The 22,544-nt window shown below is 37.8% G+C and overlaps 1 protein-coding gene across 3 annotated transcripts; it reads left to right on the forward strand.

The window, feature by feature from the left end:
- The first annotated feature begins 4,069 nt into the window (after nt 1–4,069).
- Nucleotides 4,070–21,625, forward strand: prtfdc1a (phosphoribosyl transferase domain containing 1a). Of its 3 annotated transcripts, XM_041968996.1 has the most exons (10): nt 4,070–5,620; nt 5,816–5,913; nt 6,245–6,351; nt 7,284–7,467; nt 10,593–10,658; nt 13,485–13,502; nt 14,058–14,140; nt 14,474–14,520; nt 17,354–17,430; nt 20,533–21,625. In XM_041968996.1, exons 2-10 carry the CDS (start codon nt 5,881–5,883, stop codon nt 20,578–20,580), a joined length of 663 nt encoding a protein of 220 aa, XP_041824930.1. In that variant the 5' UTR covers nt 4,070–5,620; nt 5,816–5,880; the 3' UTR covers nt 20,581–21,625. The 3 variants fall into 3 exon arrangements, with proteins under 3 accessions (XP_041824930.1, XP_041824928.1, XP_041824929.1); XM_041968994.1 differs by lacking the exon at nt 20,533–21,625 and having other exon boundaries at nt 17,354–19,316; XM_041968995.1 differs by lacking the exon at nt 20,533–21,625 and having other exon boundaries at nt 5,431–5,465; nt 17,354–19,316.
- The last annotated feature ends 919 nt before the right edge of the window (nt 21,626–22,544 follow it).

Consider the following 22,544-nt stretch of genomic DNA (forward strand, 5'->3'; position numbering starts at 1 on the left):
AGTACAAGCACAAAGTAATCCCACATCAGTTAATTATTTATTTATCTAATAAAGTATTTTCTACTTCAGAATGATAAAAACGGTTCAAGGCGGGGAGACTAGTCTCTGTAAACGCCACCTTTATCATTTTTATGCTGCGTCTGCAGGGTGTCAAATGACCCCTCTGGCTGTTTTACGGTGGTATTGGAATGTTTGCGGTTCTGGTGTATTCCTGGATCCAGGTGGTAATCCAGACCCCCCCAAAATCTAATCAGTTGTTCCTTATTCCACTTTGGAGATTTCCTGAAAGTTTTATCAAAATCTGTCCGTTACTTTCTGAGTTATGTTGCTAACAGACAGACAGACAGACATAACCTCTGCCTTGGTGGAGGCAGTAATAAAGACATTTTAATGACTTTCTCTCCTGTAAAAAACTGCTGAAACAATTCCTGACATGCTGCAGGTTTATAATGTCCCTATATAATAAAGTTTCATATTTACATATTAACATTTCTAAAAATATATTTTAAATTGTATTTCAGTGTTTTTATTTCCCCAAGGCAAAAACCAAATGAAACTTTGATGACTGCAGTGAAACAAGCCTGACGGACGGAGTCTGATTACACAACTGAGCAATCAGAGCGGCTCGACCCCCCAGGTGGCCTGCAGCCACCCTCAGTTGTTTTTGAAAGGAAATGTTCTCATGTGTAAAAGTAAATGACGCTCCCATGACCATTTTTATGAGAATTTATTGATATTGTAAAGTTTTTCTTTGAAAGAAAATACCTAGAAACTGGGTGATGAATCATGCATAGGGAAACATATACTGCAGGTCTTACAGCTAAAGTCAGATTTTTTTTTTTTTACCAAAATCCAATTTTTCTTTTTTTACATGATCATTCACATTGTCATTTCAATGCAACCTTCATCACACCTAAGTGTGAACGGTGTGTGGCCCTGAAGTCATGCACTGCGTAGTGTTAACAGAAATAAATATGGACGCTTCACATGTCTGGAAATACTTGCACAGTCGGAACCAACAAAATTCTGTCTAATTGCTCAATGATTTAATATTGCACGTGTTCCACTTCCACCAGCGCAGAATTGTGAAGTTGTTCTCACTTCTGTGATGTCAATGTCGGATGAAATGCTGCACAACCGTTCAGACTGCGGATCGGATTTAGGGCCACATATGAAAATAGTCTGGGTCAGATTTAAAAAAATCTGATTTGTGCCGCTCAGACTGTCACACATGGGCAAAAGATCTTAACTGAGCTGCAGTGTGAACATAGCATTTGTCTCATAAAACTCTTTTTTAGGGGATCTCAGAATTCATTTGCTATTCAGAGGTGTAGGCGGTACCTGATCAGGTCGATGGAATAGTCGGAGCACATAGAGGTGACTTTCCTCCACTTCTTTTTCTTGGAAAAGTGTAAATATGTAAGGGCAAATTGCACGCTCTATTCATGAAAGGATGCCAAATCAAGTCAGACATCTAGATCATTTTACAGCTTTAATGCTCTTGTGTAAATTCTGTATAACCTTGTAAAGAAATTCATAGCCAACACATAAATGTTTCTCCCTGAAGATGGATGGAAGACAAAAACTGATGAAAGTAGGGCTGGACAATTAATCGAAAATTAATCAATATATCGATATAAATGGAATAATCTTGTTAATGTCAGTTACTTAAATTATCTCTTAAATATTTCTTAAATATATCTAAAGAAATTCCTCCTTCCTCCCACTCCCTTTCAGATATGTAAATAGAATATTTTCATCTATGGCTCCTTTTATATTTCCAGGTTTTTTATTATTTGTCTGTTGATGTGATTGTTTGCTTATTACATGTTAAAAAATATAATTTAATCTAAACTAAAATAAAACTAATAGTTAAACGTGTGCTTCCTTTCACTTTTTATAAAATAAATATCTGCTTTTCTGTTCTGAAAGTATTTGTAAGAAAACCTTTCAGTTAGCTTTGAGGGCTAAAATGAAATGATACTAAAATAACTGCTAATTAATTATAATTAATGTAACATGTTCAATTAATGATGATATTGATATGAGGTCATGTTGCCCAGCCCTGGATGAAAGGTTATAAGGAGGGATTACTCAGATGGGTGAAGAGAGAGTTTAAATCAACATCCACACAAGGTGGCTCACATGATCTGTCATCATCTGAATGAGAAGTGGTTGGAGACCCAGAGACGTATGGGTCCAATGTCACACAGCTAGGCCAGAGATCATAGATCTTAAACAGGAAAATGACCCAGAGCACACTTCCAAACAAACCCAGAACTGCTTTCAGACAAAGTGCTGGTGAGTTTTAAACTGGCCAGATCTGAATCTCATAGGAAACCTGTGGAGAGATGCGATAACAGCAGCTGGAGCAGATGTTGTACGGAGTTTGTTGTTGGGGGATGTGGCTGATTGTGAACCAAAAGTTAAGTTGAAGGTGTCAGTAGTGTGCATGTTTTTGGAGTTCAGATTTTTTTAAAATCTTACTTTGTGTTGTCTTATTTGAGATTGCTGCCGTTTTCTGGGTGTTCTGGATGTTTTGGCCGTGTGTGTGTCCATTGACGCATCAAGTCTCAGTAGGGGAGTAAGAGGTTGTTTTTTCTTCTTCTTTCATAGTAAAAACAAGAAGCACTCAAAGAGCGCAGACCTCCGCAAAGCCGTATAGGGTCCCTCATCTAAAAAAAAAACCCAAAAGGTCCAACAGCCCACCCAGTAATCCCTATATTTTAAACCTTCTGGATCACCAGATCCAGAATATCAACACGATCCTTGTCAAACAATGTTGGATTATAACATCTACCATGATTTAATCTTGTAATTTTTCTGTTTTTGCCAGTGATTCTGGGCATTGTCTGATGAGTTAGAAGCTGTAATGGCTGTAAAGTTACCCCTATGTCCCAATAGTACAAAATCCTTAAAAATTTATGAGTTCAGATTTTTTTGAGATGCTGCGATTTTCTGGGATTTCGGTGCAAATAAAGTTTCATATTTACAGACTGACATTTCTAAAAATATATTTTAAATTGTATTTCAGTGTTTTTATGTCCACAAGGCAAAAACCAAATGAAACTTTGATGACTGCAGTGAAACAAGCCTGACGGACGGAGTCTGATTACACAACTGAGCAATCAGAGCGGCTTGACCCCCCAGGTGGCCTGCAGCCGCCCTCAGTTGTTTTTGAAAGGAAATGTTCTCATGTGTAAAAGTAAATGACACTCCGATGACCATTTTTATGAGAATTTATTGATATTGTAAAGTCTGAAATTTCTTTGAAAAAAAATTCCTAGAAACCGGGTGATGAATCATGCATAGGCAAACGTATACGTGTTTCTTTGTCTTACTAGACGCTTTTTGGGGAAATCTCAGAATTCATTTGAGGAGATCAGAGTCGTGGGCGGTACCTGATCAGGTCAGTGGAGCCAACCAATCACAGCACAGAGAGGTGGTTTTCCAGTACTTCTTTCTCCTGGAAAAGTGTAAATATGTAAAGGAAAATTACACTCCTTATCCCTCATGAGACAATGCCCATTCAAGAGGGGGAAAAAAAAAACTTGTTTAGTCTTTTGTTTTTTGCAAACACTTTTTAACCTATAGAACAATAATATCCTATCATAGTTGTTTTATATGTAATAAAAATCCCCAATTTAGGTTCAAATTCGTATCTAAATTAAACAGAAAGTGAGCAGAAGACGTCTCTGTAGCTCTCAGTCCGGTCATCTAAGGAGATGAGGAAGATGCATCTCATAGACCTGCTTTTGACCGTAGTTGTATAAAAAGATGGAAAGTTGCTTCTTAATTGTCTTTGCAGGATTTAGATGGAATCTCTTTTTACACACCCCAGATGTTTGTGTCACTTCCTGGTAATGGTATGATTTCTCCTGCAGGACAGAGCGTTCGGCCTGCTTTTTTTCTTCTTTTTTTTTTTTTTTTTTGCAAACACTCCATGTATATCACATTAGATATGTTTTTAATATTTTTTATTTTATTTTATTATAGAACAATAATATCACATTTTCATAGTTTTTTATATGTAAAAAAACCTATTTAGGTTCAAAATAAAACTGAAAAACTGAAAGAGTAATTGTGAAACCTCCAACATTACACCATCAACAGAAGACGTCTGTTTCTCTCAGTCCGGTCATCTAAACCAGAAGCTGCCTCAGCAGTAGGAAGAGGAGAGAGGAAGATGCATCTCATAGGCCTGCGTAGGACCGCGGTTGTTTAAATAGACGGAAGGTTGCTTGTATTTGTCTTGTGATGTAAAAGGAATCTCTTTTTTCTTTAGTCTGTATCTGTTTCAACCTGATAAGTTTGTGTAACATCATGGCAGAATGCTGGAAACAGCTGATCAAGCCTGAGCTTTCATGGCTTTACAGTGAGGCAGATGTTTGTGGACTGATTTTGATCATACTGGTGCAATCATGCAACATACGCTCACAATATTATCCAGCTGTTTTGATGAATATCCTGTAAGTACTGAGTACCTAAAGTAATACTACATGAGTTTCTGACCTTAAAGCAGAACTGCTGAACTTTGGCAGGTTTTGATGCTTTGGTGTCCCTAATGAAGGCTGATTCAGCCTCTGTCTTCCATCCTGTCTCGTCCCTGAGCTCTACAGCCAGTAGAAGTCAGTCCAGAGTCGACTCCTGCCTTATCTCTGTCACTTCCTCTCTTTTCCTCACCTCCTCCATAACGTTCTTTTCTGTTTATTTCTGAATCAGCCATATGTGTGTGTGGAAAATGGGCATTGTGTTTATATACATGGTGACATGTGATGCAGTGACGTCTTGGGACGCTGCAGGGCAACGACGACTTCCGGAATATACATAAAAAATGTCAATGTGCTAGCAAAATAAGCAAGAAACACAGAGTTTTAAAGCAAAAATATATATATTTCTGACCTTAAAACCCTTTTTAATATTTAATTTTCTGTGTTGCAGTGTGTTCAATTTAATTTAAAACAACAACTACAAAATACAAATCTGAGGTTTAAATAGTTTCCACAGGTTGCAGGATTATAGTGTCTCACCTCTCAGTTTCTAATTTAATGTCATATCAAATACTCCTTCCACACTTCCCTAGAAATGATTCAGTTAATGTAACTTTTTATTCTTCTTTTGTGGTTTTTCACTCTCATGTTTTCTGTCCTGATCTTTCACCAGATGCAAATGTTAAGAAAACAGAAACCCCACATCTTAAAACTAGTATGTGAGGAAAAATGTTTGCATTTTACTCAAAATAACACTGAACTTCTCAGGGCAAACATGTGATAACCAACCTCTACTCTCTCTGTTGGCCTTTATTTTTTATAAAGTATCATTAAAGGCATTAATGAGCAACCTCCAGAATCATTTCCTCTGACTGAATGAACCAGATATTTGTGTTAATTTCTGCTCCACTTCCCTGCAGTGGTCTGTGACTCAGCCACATGCCAGCATAGCATCACATGAGGCTGATTATCCATGTAAGTCTCCATGACCAAAACAACGCTTTCTTTTTACCTAAATGACTCAAGCGTGATTGTGCAGTCCGTATGGCTGGCCAGGACTCCTCTGGTTATCTCTATCTGGTCTCTCACTCTGCTTTACAAGTGGCTGAAAGAAAGAGGGCAACAAAACAGTAAGTGAATATTTGTTAAGAACAGCTTAGAAGTGTTGCTCAGCAGATTACTGGAATTTATGTGAGCAGAACTAAGCTTTCAATGTATAATTTGGGATGTCTTAGGAAAAACATCCAGATAAATATGCAAGTTAAACGTATTGAAGTAGAAGCCCATTTATTGCTTGTGTGTATATTTCTGTGTCTCTACCCAAGGTTACTGTCTAAACTAAAGGTTTACTCAAGAGAAGATTGTTTTTATCCTGTCAGTAGCACAGCAGATGGACAACGCAGGGGTGAAAAGAGGAATTGTGGTAGGTTTAAAAAAGAAATGTCTCTATTTCTGTCATAAAAAAACAGATAATTGATGAGCCTCTTAGTTATTCTTTTTCAACAGTCAGAAGCAGCTTTTCAATATGTTTTAGCTCAACAGTCATTTTAAGCACAAACATTTCTTAGTAACTTTACAGCCGTTCCACATTTAGCTCACAACTTCAGCTGTCTGCTCCATTACCAGCTTTTAGAAGGCCTGTGCAAAACAAACGATCATATTTCTTAGTTCACCAGCATTTCCGGTGCTTCCTAGGCTGCCATCTGCCCAATGCTGCAGGGGCTCCATATCTAACTGCAATCTGTGCTTCCTAGATTAAAGATGAGTGGCCGGGTTACAACCTGGAGCTGTTCACCTACCCTGAACACTACCACCAAGACATAGAAAATGTTTATATTCCACATGGGATCATCATGAACAGGTAAGACCTTAAGGGTGTCAGTAATATAAATTTTTTTTTCCAGCTTACTGTGAGTTATTCCAGATTGTTGAGATTTTCTGGGAGAATCGGTGCATAATCTGACAGAAATACAGGTGTAACATAAGAAATGTCCACTGATGTATTAACACGTCTCAGTAACGTTTGTTTTTCTCTTTGTCTTCTTTCATTGATAAAATAAAGACTTTTTATTGACTTTCTGTCCTGTAAAAGGCTTTTTGTTGTTTTGTTTGTTTGTTTTTTAAATGCTGCAGATTCTTAATGTCCCCATTTAATATTTCGGTGTTTTTTTTTTATTTCACCATGGTAAAAAAAACTGAAAAAAAAAAACGATGACTACAGTGAAACAAGCTGATTACACAACTCAACTGAGCAAACAGAGCAGCTTGACCCCTCAGGTGGCCTGCAGCCTCCCTCAGTTGTTTGAAAGGAAAGTTCTGCCATATACCAATAAATGACACTCCCATGACCATTTTTATGAGAATTTATTGATATTGTAAAGTCTGAAATTTCTTTGAAAGAAAATTCCTAGAAGCTGGGTGATAATTCATGCATAGGCAAACATATATTTGTTTAGTTAGTCTTTTGTTTTTTGCAAACACTTTTTAACCTATAGAACAATAATATCCTATCATAGTTGTTTTATATGTAATAAAAATCCCCAATTTAGGTTCAAATTTGTATGTAAATTAAACAGAAAGTGAGCAGACTGAACAGAAGACGTCTCTGTAGCTCTCAGTCCGGTCATCTAAGGAGAGAGGAAGATGCATCTCATAGACCTGCTTTTGACCGTAGTTGTTTAAAAAGATGGAAAGTTGCTTCTTAATTGTCTTTGCAGGATTTAGATGGAATCACTTTTTACACACCCCAGATGTTTGTGTCACTTCCTGGTAATGGTATGATTTCTCCTGCAGGATAGAGCGTTTGGCCCGCTACATCGTGGAGGATTTTGGGGACAACAACATAATGGTGCTGTGCGTCCTGAAGGGAGGCTACAAGTTCTGTGCAGACCTGGTGGAGTTCATCAAGATTCTGGGCCGCAACTCCAACCAGTACCTGGAGACACGAGTGGAGTTCATCCGTTTGAAGAGCTACTTGGTAGGCAGTCTAAACGGAAAACACAGAACTGGATTTCTGAGCTGTCCAGAACCAGAACTTTATCCTATGAGACCACCATAGAGGAATATAAATAAAGCCATTAATCCACATTAGAATGGACTGGATCCCACAATTTACTGGATTAAATTGATGTGTATCTTTAAAGTGCCTTGAGCCATCTTAAATCTTAAATGTTAACCTAATTAACATTTCACAACTTTTTTTTTAACATCAAGACCACCTAGACCTAGAAAAATAAGAACTAGCTCTACTGAACACAGTTTTCCCCCAGTTTTAACCCAAAAGAGCCTGACGTGACGTATTTGTTATATACAGTTTCTGAGACATTTTGCTTCAATTTATGGTTAAAAACGTTGCTCAAAATCCTGTTGAATCCTGTCTGAGACTTGTCTTCTGTCCCCTAACAGATACCCAGAAGCAGAAAACCACATTAAATATTATATATTATTTTTAAAATATCACATGGTAATAAATGGTACAAAGCCTTGGCCATATTTTCAGAAACAAACAGCTTAAAATAGACATACTCAAAGTAAATGAAGAACTGCTCCCCAATAATGAGGCTCATGTTCCTGGTGTTTAGGGAGAATGTCAGAAATAATAGATCTGTTATGATGTCTGGGCAAACTCCAGCTAAACAGGATATATGTGAAACTTCCATCCTTGTCTGTTGTTTTTCCCTATTTGATGGAGGATAACCCCGAGCTAACAAAGACTCATGCAAATAGATGCCATTTATCACCTTCAGCAATAAAATAATTCAGTCAATTTTCCGTCTTGTTTTGTGAACGTTGGATCTAAAATATCAAACGTGTTGAAATTAAACATTTTTCTGTTTTATTATTTCTTTACAGTAGGAGGTTATGTCTGTTATTTTTTTGCCCTTTTACAGACAGATATGAGTTAAATGGTTAAAACCCAGTTTGTGATTTGTGAAACCCAACCTAAGTAGATTATTTTAGACAATCTAGTCCAGCTTTGACCATCTAAATAGAGCAGCTTTTCATCTATAAAAGGATTTAAATATAAAGAAAATCTGATTAATAAATAAATCTATACCTTATCTAATCCAGCCCATATATAAATGTTATTTTATTTAGTTTTAGCCACACGACAGGGGTTAAATTTTTTCTAAATGTCTGAAAAATATGTTCTTATAAGCTTCTGTTTTCCTGAAAAATTAGTTTCAGCTTCTTAAACATGACAAACTCCTGTTTATATTTGGTTGAGTATATTCACACACATAGAGAAATCCAACATTTTAAGTGTACATGTTTACAGTGGTAGGGGTGTGAATGGGTCACACAGGAAGCTACTTAAAGCTCACACAGATATCACAATTCAAACTCAACAGATTTTATCTCCTGAAAACAGAGTGAAGATTTAATCGTGGCTGCAGTAGTCAACCGATGAGGATTCATTTTTATGTCTCAGCACATTTTATGCACAGAAAAATCTAAGGTCACTTAATAATCTGAGACAGAGATGCCCCACTTTCACATCCCATCCTCCACTTCAGGGCTCCTGCAGTCTTTCACCACCAGATGTCACTGCTGTTCCTGTAAAGTGAGGAAGGAAGCGCTCATACAGGAAAGCTCAAGGACAATTCAGAACAACTCATGGCATGAAAATAGAAGAACTGGTGTGGTTTCTGTTGCCAATAAAAACAGCTCACAACACCTGGAATATATAAACTCAGAGCAAGATATAGCAGTCTTTACAATGACACTGATCTGCAACTGGCAGCACCGACACTTGTTAAATTGAGGTGTATTTTGGCACAGAGCACATATAAAAGAATCTGATTTATATGTCTCCACATGTGGTCACATTTCTTCACTCCCTTTCCTGCACAGGGGAGGACTCGCAGCTTGTTTTTATTTCTGAGCCAGCCATCAGAGAAGTTAAAAAACCTTCTCAAGGATTGTAATTTGAATGACTTTTTGAAAATGCAAACAAAAGGTTGCAGTTAGATGAAACGTGAATCTAAAAAAAAGGCATAAAAAGGTAGAAAAACATACCAGTTGAAAGCTTCATTATTGCATTATGATGTCAGTGAACATGGCATAAAGTAGCACACTGCAGGACAGAGGGATGACGCCATGAGTCAATCTCACTGGTCATGACTGAGTCACGTGACATGCCCTCTGGCTAGGATTTGTTCATCGCTGTTCTTATCCTACTGATGCATCTGCAGCACGTCGATTCTAACTTCAAAGAGTCTTTCAGAGCTTTACATTGTGCTTCCTTTAGGGACAGAAAAGTGCATGTTTTTAGTCTCCCTTTGTGCATTCATCATTCTGCTGCTAGCCCATTTATTACAAAACACTGGACCGTTTTAGGAGAAAACATACAACATTGTTTCTTAATCTACTAATGAGGTCGACAAAAGTCTTGAACTAACCCTAATTTCTTTACATTTTGCTTCCAAGGAGTCAGACTTGTCATCTTTTGAAGCGGCCTTAAGCAGGAGATCTCCAGACATTGAACACTTTGGCTGCTTTTTCCCATTTCTTTAACTGCATATAAGAAAATAGCACAGTTTGACAGATATAAAATAGCATTTTTGAACAAACAAGATGATTCCCAAAAAGGTTATTAACTGAAAACATGGCATATTCCAGCATGGTATGCAGTGTGTACTGAGAAAACTGAAAATATGTCAGGCCTACAGGCCCACTTACACTTAATTACAGTAGAGGGCCAGCATATCAAAAGTAGTGCCCTTAAGAAATAGGAAAAAAAATGCTGATAATCAGGTGAAACCTCATCAGAAATGGTCTCCATGGAAGGGTGGCTGTTAAGCAGTTGTTCTTCTTAAGGAAAGAAAACCGTGAGTAAAGGATGAGGAATGCCAAATCATAGAAGAACTGGACCTAAAAACAGTGACAGGTCTGATGGGGTGATGAATCCTCCCCAGAGCCTGGCTCTCAACGTTATTAACTCAGTGTGTGATAATCCTGACTGTGAACAGAACTTAAAGCAGTCAGCATCTAAAGAAGAGCTTTGGAAACTCCTTTATGAAGTTTGGACTACTTCTGAAAACACCTTGCTGCTTCCAACCCAAATATGAATAATTAACATTCATATTTTCTACTCTCCAGAATGACCAATCAACAGAGGACCTGCACATCGTAGGAAGCAGTGATCTGTCTTTTCTACGTGGAAAGGTGTGTGTTTAATTCACTTCATTGTCAGGTTTAGTAATATTTATCATTTAGAACAAAGGACCTTCACCTGAAGAGGGAGCTGTTTAGCCATCTGTAGATGCATATTTAATCCCAAACAAAACCCAGTTATGGACCTGTGTGCTTACATTAAGACAGCTACACTCTAACCAAAGCACATAAAATTACACCAGATTGTCTTTAAACCATCCTTGTGCAAACCTCACGGGTGTCATGTTGTTAAACGGCTGTTTACAGGCTGTTAATCAGTGCTGTGATGCCGCCTTCATGGCAGCCCAGTGATGGTAACGCATGTGTCGACCTGTTTGGTGGACTGTGCAGATTCTTGGGTTTCCAAAAGCTGAATGCTAGCATTGTGCCGCATTCCAGGCCCCTACAGAATCTGACCCGCTTTCATTTACAAGCCTAACACTTAAGTTGAGTTGTAACCCTCAGCCTTACTGTACATGAAAGGAGATTTACTTCTTCTTCTTCTTCTTTGAGGGGTGTGGGTAGGTGTATGTGAATAATGTGAGTTTGATTGTGAAAGTGCACAGACAACTGTGGGTGATCTGGAGAACACAAACCACCAGTGTGTAAATGTCACACTGAGGGTCTCCTTACATGAAATACCTCAGTCCAATAAAAACATTTTACTCTTAGTTTAGGTTTTTTTTGTTTTGTTTCTGTTTTTTTGTGGGGAGGTCTTTTTGGGTTGGACTTACTTCCCATAGATGCCATCAAATCTGGGTAGTTTGAATCCAGATGAACGCCTCCAACTTGATCTACCAGCCCTTCCTGAGCAGTTTATGTGGGGCAAATACCATCTTTATTTTTAAACAAGATGAACAGTGTCACTCACTTTACCTGCCAGTGGTTTTAATGCTATAGCTAATATGTGTATTTAGTTCTCTTAATCAGACATACATTCAAAACTTGAAATTTAATCAGTTTTTACACAAATAATCACAAATTCAACAAACTCCAAATATGTTGTGTCCACTCGGTAGGACAGTAATGTCATAGTATTTTGTATAACAAGGAGCAGCTGGTTGTATTTTGTCTTTGGTTATAATCCACAGACTTTTTTTCTTGTTTCTTCTTCAGGTGTTTTCAAGTGCAGAGGCATTGACAAAATGCACCTGCTGCAATTTGAATAAACAAAGCACAAGCAAATGATTCACCTACCGAAACCTACTGAAAACAGCACACACAGCAGCCACGTAAGAGTATATTTCCGTTTTTTGGTAACCAGCTGTTGTGAGCGTAATTGTTCACACGCTTGCTTGTGTATTTTACTTGTTACCATAGGATTCCACTAGGGGGCACATTAGAGAACTTAGATGGGAGAGTTACCGAATTTGTAGGGTGTAAGCAAAATGATAAACATGGGCACAAGAGAGGAGGTTAGTGTTTCGTTAGTTTTGAGATTACATATCATAGATGGTATGTACGACCAAACACATAATGTCTCGTCTTGGTAGTTTTCCGTGATTTACTTACTGTTGTCAATCCTCAGACCTTCCAGTCAAATTGATCCCGCCAGCGCCACCAGCAATTACAGCCTGTAGCATTCATTTCTGAGGACGGACACAAACAATGCTTCAAACACACAAAATACACGAGACAGCCATAATAAACGTGCATACGCAAAATCTAAAGCAAGTATATTTTCAACCCAAGTGTTTCCAGAGCTGCTATTTGCACTGGAGTCACTTGAAAATGTAAATTTATTACTTTGACTATAACATAAGTAAAACTGTGTAGTTTATTAGCTTTGCTCTCCAGATTTCTTGCAGAACATGTGGACTTTGAATTGCACCATAACATAAGAATGATTTACAAAAACTGCCATTTTCCCCTTGGATAACTTGTAATACCTTAAACTATCTCTTTAACAGATTGAATAAATACCAAATAAATACTAAACTGACAACATTCGCATTATGGTTAAGTAAAACGGTGCTGTAAAGTAATTAGCAACAGTTAGCAAAACAGGATATTGTAGCCTTCTAGCGCTTAGCATTGTCATTGCATGTTAACAAACATTAGCATTAGCTTAAAGCACTGCTATTATAACTTGCAAAAGATTATTTTAAATCATCACTGAAAGACAAAGACAAAGGAATCATCAACCCTTTAGAAATTGTGCTGAAACATAATCTTAGTAATCTGTAGTTTTAGCATGGCTCCCCACTGATTCTCAACTGTCTTTTCCCAGAATTAATAAGGATTAAGGATCTTGGATCTTGAGAACAACAAACCCTTAACAACAGCAAGTTATACACAAATAAATCCCAATGCACTTTCACTGACCAGGACTATACAGCATGTTTTGTAGCATGCAGCAAAACAGGTTGGTTTTGTTTGAGTTCATGTGTTTTCTTTACTTTTCCCAATCAACTCATTGTCTCAGTATTACATAACAGTATTCAGGTGTGGAACAGGAACATTGGCGGATTGCCTGCATTCTCTCAGATCACTTTCCCTAAACTATAGATACTCTCCACTGGTCCTACAAAGAGTCCCCACAGCCAGAGGAACAACAAACCATTTGAAACCCAGCAGCAGGGAAAGCGTGCAGCACCCAAATGCTCGGGTGACTCCTGCTCACTGTACAAACACATGTTTATTGGTGTGGGGAACAGAATGAGTGTCTGTGTTTTTGTTAGGATGCTCAGGATGCTGCCAACACCGTTGCTATGGAAACCATCTCTAATAAATCCAAGGAAACAGTTCAGACTTTATTTTCACTGCTTGAGATGTATGAAAATTTAAATATGGTGTCTTACTTGTGTTTTTTTCCTCTTTTCTTTTTATATTATCAAGAGTGTGCTCATTGTTGAGGTGAGTGTGTGTTTATACACATTAAATTACAACCTTTTATCCCTTTGTCTTTATTTTATATGCTCCTTTGACTAGTTACTTGAAATGCTTTGTCTGTTTTGTTCAAGTCCTCAAAAGTGCAGAAAGAACTTTTTTCCCTCTTAGAGAGCATTTTTTAGTTTTAAAGGTTTCTGGATTCAAGTCACAAACTCTACTGCAATAGAAAAAAGGCCATTTCTAGTAAGAGTGTATCTGTAAATGCAAAAATGTAATTAGATCTGAATCTTAATGAATTGTTAGCATACTTTAGTGCCATGAAATCTCAGTGTGTGAACAAATATATGATTTCATATTACAAAAAAAGCTTTATTGATCCATGTTTGTAAAAGAAAAAGGGTATTTCTAACCTAAGACATGAAACACCAAATGCAGTATAAAGCAGTGATGTAGAAGCTCTCCATGTAACAGGAAATATAAAAAAAACTTGTCTCTTTATCATTTTATCTCTGCTCTCAAATTTCCCACCCTCCTCCCTTGTCATCACTCCCTTTTCCCTTTGCTCTTCCCTTCCCTCAGGCCATAGTCGACACAGGAAAGACCATGAAGGCCCTTCTGAAGCATGTAGAGACCTTTAAACCGAAGATGGTCAAGGTTGCAGGGTGAGGTTTTTCAGACGTCGACATCTTTCCATCTAACAGGAATGCTGAATGTGTGACGAGCAGAAGATTGCATGTTCATAGTAACTATCTTGTGGGAGGCTCCTAAGCATTTACAAAGACCACAGTGACAAGATAAACATCTTCACACACACACACACACACACACACAGTTCATGTTGAAAGTTTTTTTTTTCCTTTCTGATTTCTGACAGTGCAGAAACTTCAGCTCAGCTCAGTAACTCAGTCAGTGATTTGTTCCATTTGGGGCTGTAAAAATCTTAGTTAAATAGGAAGTACTGCACTGAAATAAACTCAATGATTTTTGTGTTTCAGGCTGCTGGTGAAGAGGGTGCCTAACATGGCTGAAAGTCTGACAGACTGTAAGTAGCTCCTGTTTTTAGTTTCACTTTTAATCTCTGAACAGCTGTTGTGAGGAGAGTAGAAATGAGATGGTCCTTCCTCCCTGTGAAGGTGTGTGTTGCACCCAACAGGAATGGGCATGTCCGTGTTGCCAGTATCACACGTTGTAGTCACCGTTTCACCATTAAAAAAGAATTTGATTTGAGGGTCCCCCCCCCAGACCACGTCAGAACCATTGATGCTTAACTTTTACTAGTGCTTGATCATTTCACACATCTGTAAATTAGCACACCCAGTCATTTGCATAATAATTAAAACTGGTGTCACTTTGGCTACGGTTTTTAATATTAATGGGGCATCAACTTCAGAAAATTAACTTCTACTTTTTAACATGCAGTTTGATGTGTGCATGTGGTATACTGGACATCAAAAAAGTGCACCCTGGACAGGTCGCCAGTCTACCGCAGGGCCGGAAACGAATTAACCAGTTTAATTGCTTTTTAAAAAATATGTGGACCTGAGATACTTAAGTGTACAAAAATGTAATCTTCTATTTCAAAATCGATTAAAACTGTAACCAAACTGTCTATGACTTCTTACTAGTGAACCGCAGATTGTAGAGCGCTCTGCTGCAAACAAACTGTGCATGCACCAAATGACAGAAGCACGAGGGCTGATTAATTATTATTTACTTACCCTCTATTAAACTTTCATGTTTGGAGCACTTCTATGATTAAAATAGTCTAAAATTTTGTTTTTGTGTGTATTACTATTCTTATTCAAAATATTCTGTGATATATTTGTGGGGGGTTTTTCTTATGTTTTCGGCGACGTACATCTGTCGTTTAGCAACACAATTCAAAAAGTAATGGACGGACTTTCATTTAATTTTCAGGAAATCTCCAAAATAGGACAAAAGACAAGTGATTATATTTTAGGGGTTTTCTGGATCACAGCCTCAATCCAGGATTTTTTTACACGAGAAACGCCAACATTTCAGTCCCACCCAGAACCGCCAGAGGTGGTCGATTTAAAACCCTGCTGATGCAGCAAAAAACGATAAAGGTGACGTTTACAGGGGCCAAATTTTTCTCTTTCCTTTGAACCTTTTTCATTTATTTATTATTTGGAAGTAGACAAAGCTTTAAATCATTTATTGATTAGCATATGCAAATAACAAAATTAATTAATTTGGTAATTGTATTTACAGACGTGGACTAAAGTGTTAGTACCCTTTGGTTAGTGAAAGAAAAACTGATGTTCCTGTGACTACAGTTGCACATATTATTCAGAAATTTAAGATCCACGGGACTGTAGCCAACCTCCCTGGACGTGGCCAGAACACCGTCCCTACTGTGGAACATGGAGGAGGCTCTGTTATGTTTTGGGCTGTTTTGCTGCATCTGGTACAGGGTGTCTTGAATCTGTGGAGGTACAATGAAATCTCAAGACTATCAAGGGATTCTAGAGAGAAATGTGCTGGCCAGTGTCAGAAAGCTTGGTCTCAGTCGCAGGTCATGGGTCTTGCAACAGGACAATGACCCAAAACACAAAGGCTCCCTTCAAACCTGAGACAACTGGAGCAGTTTGCTTATGAGGAGTGGATCAAAATACCTGCTGAGAGGTGCAGAAGTCTCACTGACAGTTACAGGAATCGTTGGATTTCAGTGATGCCTCAAAAGGTTGTGCGACAAAATATTAAGTTAAGGGTACCATCATTTTTGTCCAGGCCTGTTTCATGAGTTGTTTTTTTTTAAATAATTCTGTTAAAGCATGGTTGAAAAGCAATGTCTGACTTTCATTAGTTAAATTTCATAGAATATTTATTTATTATTACTTTTGTCAGATTCAACTTATTTCTGTGACCATTGTGAGTTTTTCTTTCATTAACCGAAGGGCACCAACAATTTTGTCCACGTCTGTGTGTTTTTTCTCAATTATTTTAGGGGGAACAATTAGAAAAAAAAGCATAATATACGTAATGGTAAAGTGATGAAACAAAGTGCTGGATGTCAGTTAATACTAACTGTCGCACATTGACAGCTCAGTTATGAACGCACGCTGGGCCAAAGCTTATTCTGCTTTCATTCTTCTGCTTTTGCTCTGTTTTTTTATTGTTTTCAGCGGCATTAGTCTGTCTGTCTCTTAGCAACATAAATGAAAAAGTTATGGAAGGATTTTAACAAACTTTCAGGAAATGTTAGAAATGGAATAGGGAACTTGATTATATTTTTAGGGTGATCTGGATCACCATCTTCTCTCTAATTGTGCTGTTACAGCTTCTAGCTAATCACATAATAATGCCCAGAATCATAGAAAAAATTACACAATGACATCATGGTAGCTGTTATAATCTGTCACTGTTTGACCCGGATCATGTTGATATTCTGGATCTGATGATCCACAATGTTCAAAATATGGGAGGTACTGGGTGGGGTGTATGGGAGGTACTGGGTGGGGTGTTGAGCCTTATGGGGTTTTTCTCAGGTGAGTGACCCTGTAGTTTGGGAGAATACTTCTCTCTCTGAGTCTAGTTATTTATTTAAATCAACATATCTTGACATTTCAAGCACACTTGAAGGGGGACCCCTGGTGGAGTGGGGACCCCAAGCAGCTGCTTAGTTTGCATATGCCATGGTCTGGCTCTACTGCCAGCTTTAAATTGCCTCTGTACCAATGTTCTTGGAATATGTTTGTAGATCTTATGGCACTGAAAGATAATATGATGAAATATAATGGGTTAAACTGGCTGCAGTGAAATAAAAGTTAATGTATTATTTAGTATAACAATGAAGGTTGCAAAACCTTCTTTCTCAGGTCTGTGGATTTTCACATCTGTGTTTCCTTTGATAGATGTTGGATTTGAAATTCCCAACCGATTTGTTGTTGGCTATGCCCTGGACTACAATGAATATTTCCGTGACCTGGAGGTACGTTCTAAGTTCACTATCACTGCTATGCGGACAGAATATGACCTTTTGAAGAGCTTTAAAGAATGAGATTAAAGAGACAGGAACTGAGAGTCAACACAGTAAATCAAAGAGATGTTCTCCTTTCCCTGAAACCTAAACTTACCCTACAGGTATCCTCCCTGCCTGAGGAGGTTTTACATGTAAGCAAAGCAGCCCAGGCCCTTTGAGTCTGTGCTATGGTTTCTGTTTGATCCTGTTTGTAAGATATTTGTTTAAAACTTTACTTTAAATAGAGCTATACATATAAGAGCTAGTTTCTCAACACTTTTTACAATTGAACAATAGTGAATTTTAAGTATGGGTGTGGACATTAATTTTTGAGCACCTGTGGAAGATCTGGATCAAATAAAAACTTTGCATTAGCTTGTTTGGGTTGCAGTAACCAGTCCTGACCAAGTCATGCAGTAAATTCCAGCCAACCTGTCTACTTGTTCTGAAAATACGATCATATAAAAGGACAGAAATGCTTCGCCCATTTATTTTCACATTTATAATTACGTTTTTTGGCGCACATTTCAACCACATATGTTAAAGTCTGCATTTTGACGCAAAAATTAAAAGTACATTACATAAAATGTTAATGGTTTTATTCATGAGAAAAAATCCATTCAGAGTCGAGCCATAATAAGCTATCAGAAGGGGTTAAATTGGGGGAGGGGCTTATGTGCACAGTAAAACTTTTTTTTTTTTTTTTTTTTTTGTGTAACCATCTGACTACAATAATAATACTGAAAAAGAGGATAACCTGTTTTTTGACCAACCATTCCCTAGGTGCGACCCCAGATATAGACAAATATATTCTTACAAGAATTTAGTTTAAATTGTCCTTAACTTAATTTTAATCTCACATGTCCAAATGCAAGTAAATGCACCATGTGATGTATTTGTTTGTTTCTCTAAATGTTGTTCCACATCATCTCTACCATGTTCTTGATCATAATGCAGCATTCATACAGCATCATCTCACCAACTGCCAACGTGGGTCATAAAATTTGCCCTCCATAGTGAAAATATCATTTGCAAAATTTACTTTACTTTTTATTAGGGCTGTCAAAAATAAGGCGTTAACGCCAGTAACTAATTTATGTAATATTTTTAAAACAATTAACAAACGCGTGACATGACAAGCCCAATATAGCCGCCATTTCTCTGTTATGACGGCGGGACGTGGAGAGGTGAGATGGAAAAGATGGGACAGCTGGCTCTTCTATTGATGGATTTGAGAATAAACACAACAAACACGTTTCTGCTCTAGTAGCTTTCTGGTCGTCTCTGTTTGTGCAGCAGCTGCTTCCTCCCTCTCCTCTCATGTTGTTCCGTGAATCATGATGGCTGTCGGTGATCAGCTGACTGGCATTTCTCTTATGTTGCGTTTGTTTATGATTTACCTGAGAAGGGAACAAGCGGTTCATGGTTCACACCGTCACATATTTACCTATAAGGGGTGTTAGCAGGATCTTCTCTAACACAGTAGCTCCCTGGTGGTAAACAGGGTTTATACTCCAGCTATGCAGGGGCGGGTCTAGAAAAGTTCTGATGGGGGACCAGGCAGGAACACTGAGCAGGAAAAGGGGGGTACAAATTAAACATATTTTTAGGTCTAGATTTTGTGAAATATTGAACTGATTATGACAACTAACGTTATTGTCTAATATAAAAAAGTGATGAAAAACCTGTAAAACAAACAGCCAATAATCTATTTTATCAGCAATGTTTACTTTGGGTGATGCTGCTGTAGGACTTTTATCACTGCTGCACAAACACTCACTTTTTTCTCGCCGCAAACCATGTGACTACCGCCGTCACCACGGCAACCACAACCCGCATCAAGATGTCATTACAAATCCAATCCAAAGTTGTGTGTAAATATTTTTTTTATTCCTTATGTTATATTTTATTCTTTGTTTGTTTGCTTATAGGTAATTTTTCGCTTCCTTGTGCCATGTTGAGCTTCTGCCCGCAATGCATTGTGGTCTATATTGACCTGTCTAGTGAGCATCGATGCTCACTACTTTTCAAGATGCATTGTGGATAATTTTGAGTGCCCTACTTTTTTTTTCTCTGGACATTCGGACACTCCGAAAAAATGGCTTGACCCCTATATAGGGCACTATGTAGGGAGTAGGGTGCACATTCGGACACAGCCTTAGATTCATTTAATGTATTTTCCAGAAAGTGGGTCATCTTAACATTTATTTTTCATTTCGGTCTCATGAACAACTTGTTTCCACTGCATACTGTCGCCTGCTTTCTTTTTTTTTTGTTTTAATGTTTGATATGTCAAATAATTTAATTGAACATAATAATAAAAACAATGAATGCTAGAATAATTTTCTGCTGTACAAAATATTAAACATATTCCACGCCTGAAATCATGCCTGCCTTTCCTGCTGGTTGTTTTCTTCTGTTTCACTTGCTTTTTTAACCCACTCACTCGTCGGTAAGTTTTAAGTCATGAGTCGTTTAAGTCATGTACCTGACAGTTTAGTTAAAGGTAGTCCAGAATTCCAAAGTACAAACCTTTGAGAACATTTTCATAGTTGCTGAGATGTGGCCTCTTCTTCACCTCTGAGTCATATGAAACACTACACGTTACTCCCAGAACTTTGTGTGCTGTGTACAGTACACGGTCCTCGCACTGTAGGCTTTGTGAGATTGTGTGTGGCTCTTGTGGTTGTTTGTGGGTGAGGGGTGGGTATGTGTGGGGGGGAGTGTTTCATTGTGAAAGTCTGAAGGACTGTGACCTGTGGAATGTGAAGGTTAGGATCTCATTATCAGACGGAGTTCAAGCTTCCCCTCTTATCTGTCCTCATCCCACTAAAGAAATATGAGTTGAGCCTCAGAGGCACCCAAAGCCAGATTAATGAATGTGTCATATCTTTGTAAATTACATTCCCTGCTTTCAAATTATTGCATGTTTTACCTTTTCATGACTGTATGTGGAATGAAAAAATTGCAATGCTTTTAGGCAAGACTGAAACACACTGCAGCAAAACTATTCATTTAACCTATATTTAGCTCAAACTAACTTGTTTTTTCTTTCACTTCTTTTCCCCTCAGCATATCTGTGTCATCAGCAAAACTGGAAAGATGAAGTACAAGATATGAGAATAATTAGAAACTAAATGTACCATTTAACTATTTCAGTCTATAAAGGTTTGATTTTGCCCCCCGCCCCCTTTCAGTAAGAACATATCTTTATTTACTTGCAATGAGTTTAAATGTGCTCAGAAACATATTAGTAGGTATATTTCCATGCAGGTTGCTTGTAAGTGCTTTTAAATATAAAAAATAAATATTTGGTTTAGTACAAGTATTGCCTTATCCTTGCTTTGGTGAGATGCACATGGACAAAGAAATAAAAGAAAGACAGGCTGCCCACCAGGAGAGGACGTTGGTGACAGATGGAGAGAGCTTATGGACCTTGGCGTCTTCAAGCCCGGATGACGCCCACTCTGACTCATGGAAACACACAGTGGGAGCAGCAGGCTGGCTGAGCAGCATCTCCACACCACACTGTACCTGTGTGTTTCCAACTTTGACCAGGCCCTTACTAAAAATTACAACCAAAGAATTAGCTGTTCAACTAACAAAGCTGCTATTTTATGTGTCATACTGATGCAGTTATATAAACTTTGGGCACACCTCATAACTGTGGGATTTTATAGATGTGACGTCCATAGACATTTTACAGTCTTTGCAGGATGATGATGTAGAGTGTTTGACACAAGAATACAGTTATCCAACATATACAGTAAAGCCTATATATACATCATAATAGAAAAGGAATAGCATGAAAAAACTTTGCAATGTAGCAGGTTCCAGCTGAGTCGTAAGCTAGCGTTAAACAGCTTAACCAGCAGATTTTCTGTTGATCAATACCTTTGTATTTCAACTTTGTAAATATATTTCAGTGCTCTTAAATTTAGGTAAGGGTATTATGGTTGAATATGTGAAATAAATTCTCACAAATATGGAGAACTGATTAAACAGCAATAGACATCTAAAAGTTTAAATCACACAAAATAGCAGTGCTAAAGCTAACTAGCCTAGCTTAGCTTAGAAGAGAAACAATAAGACGTGATTTTTTTCAAGTTATTTTTTAATTATTGTAATTTTGTCATCAGTGTTTGGAGAAGTATTCAAACATTATTTAGAAAACTACCACTCTTTCAAACAGACACTGTTGTGGTTGTGGTTCTGGCTCCAGCCTAGTTCTAGAGTCTCAGAACCTTCTCTGTGTTCACACCAGTTTAACCAGAACCAAAGTGCGAGGACTTTCCTCCACAGAAGTATTTGCTTAAACAAAGTGGCAGATCACGTTGATCACATTGTCCTGCCTGTAGTCAACAAACCGTCCTTATTTGTGGAAGACTCAGAGATAGTACTCGGTCGGCTTTTTCTTCAGTTGTGGCTGAATTCTGCGCCTCTGTTAACTGGTTTGCTGGTTGATGACCCATCACTACGCCCAGCAGCTAAAAGATGGATATGTAACACCATGTTATGCTCCAAATCTTTCATTACTGTTGTTTTATTTCTTCTTTACTTTCTTAATTGTTCCGGCATTCGTGTGAACTTGGCCTTTCCCCACTGATCTCATCACAGTTTGTAAAGAAGAACCACTACTTTTGGTTCCAGTTGAAATCCAACTTTTCAGGTGCTTCTTTTGGGTCTGAAAACGCTGGCTGGTTCAAAAGCAGGTTTTGGGCACCTACTTTGGCTGGTCCAAAAGGCTATCAGTAAAAATACTGTGCTGGAAATTAAAGCAAATATTTTACACCGAATAAAAGCATCATTGTATCTGTGGTGTACATATTTTATCATTAGCTTTATTATTCTTGCAGAATCTGCATTTTTAGGTGGGTTTAGAACTGTATGATAATTTCACTGATCATTTCAATCATGCATCAGCTGACTATTATCTCCCATTGATTGACTGTTTAGTTTATAAAAACTCTTATTAATGGAGAGAAATGTCTCCTCATGTTTAAACAGTTATGAACTAATAACTGTTTTACATGTTTTGGATGGAAATAGCCATAGCTCCACCAACTTAAATTGGTTAATTGAAA

Source organism: Melanotaenia boesemani, chromosome 18 (assembly GCF_017639745.1).
Source record: "Melanotaenia boesemani isolate fMelBoe1 chromosome 18, fMelBoe1.pri, whole genome shotgun sequence".
Classification (NCBI taxonomy): Eukaryota; Metazoa; Chordata; class Actinopteri; order Atheriniformes; family Melanotaeniidae; genus Melanotaenia; species Melanotaenia boesemani.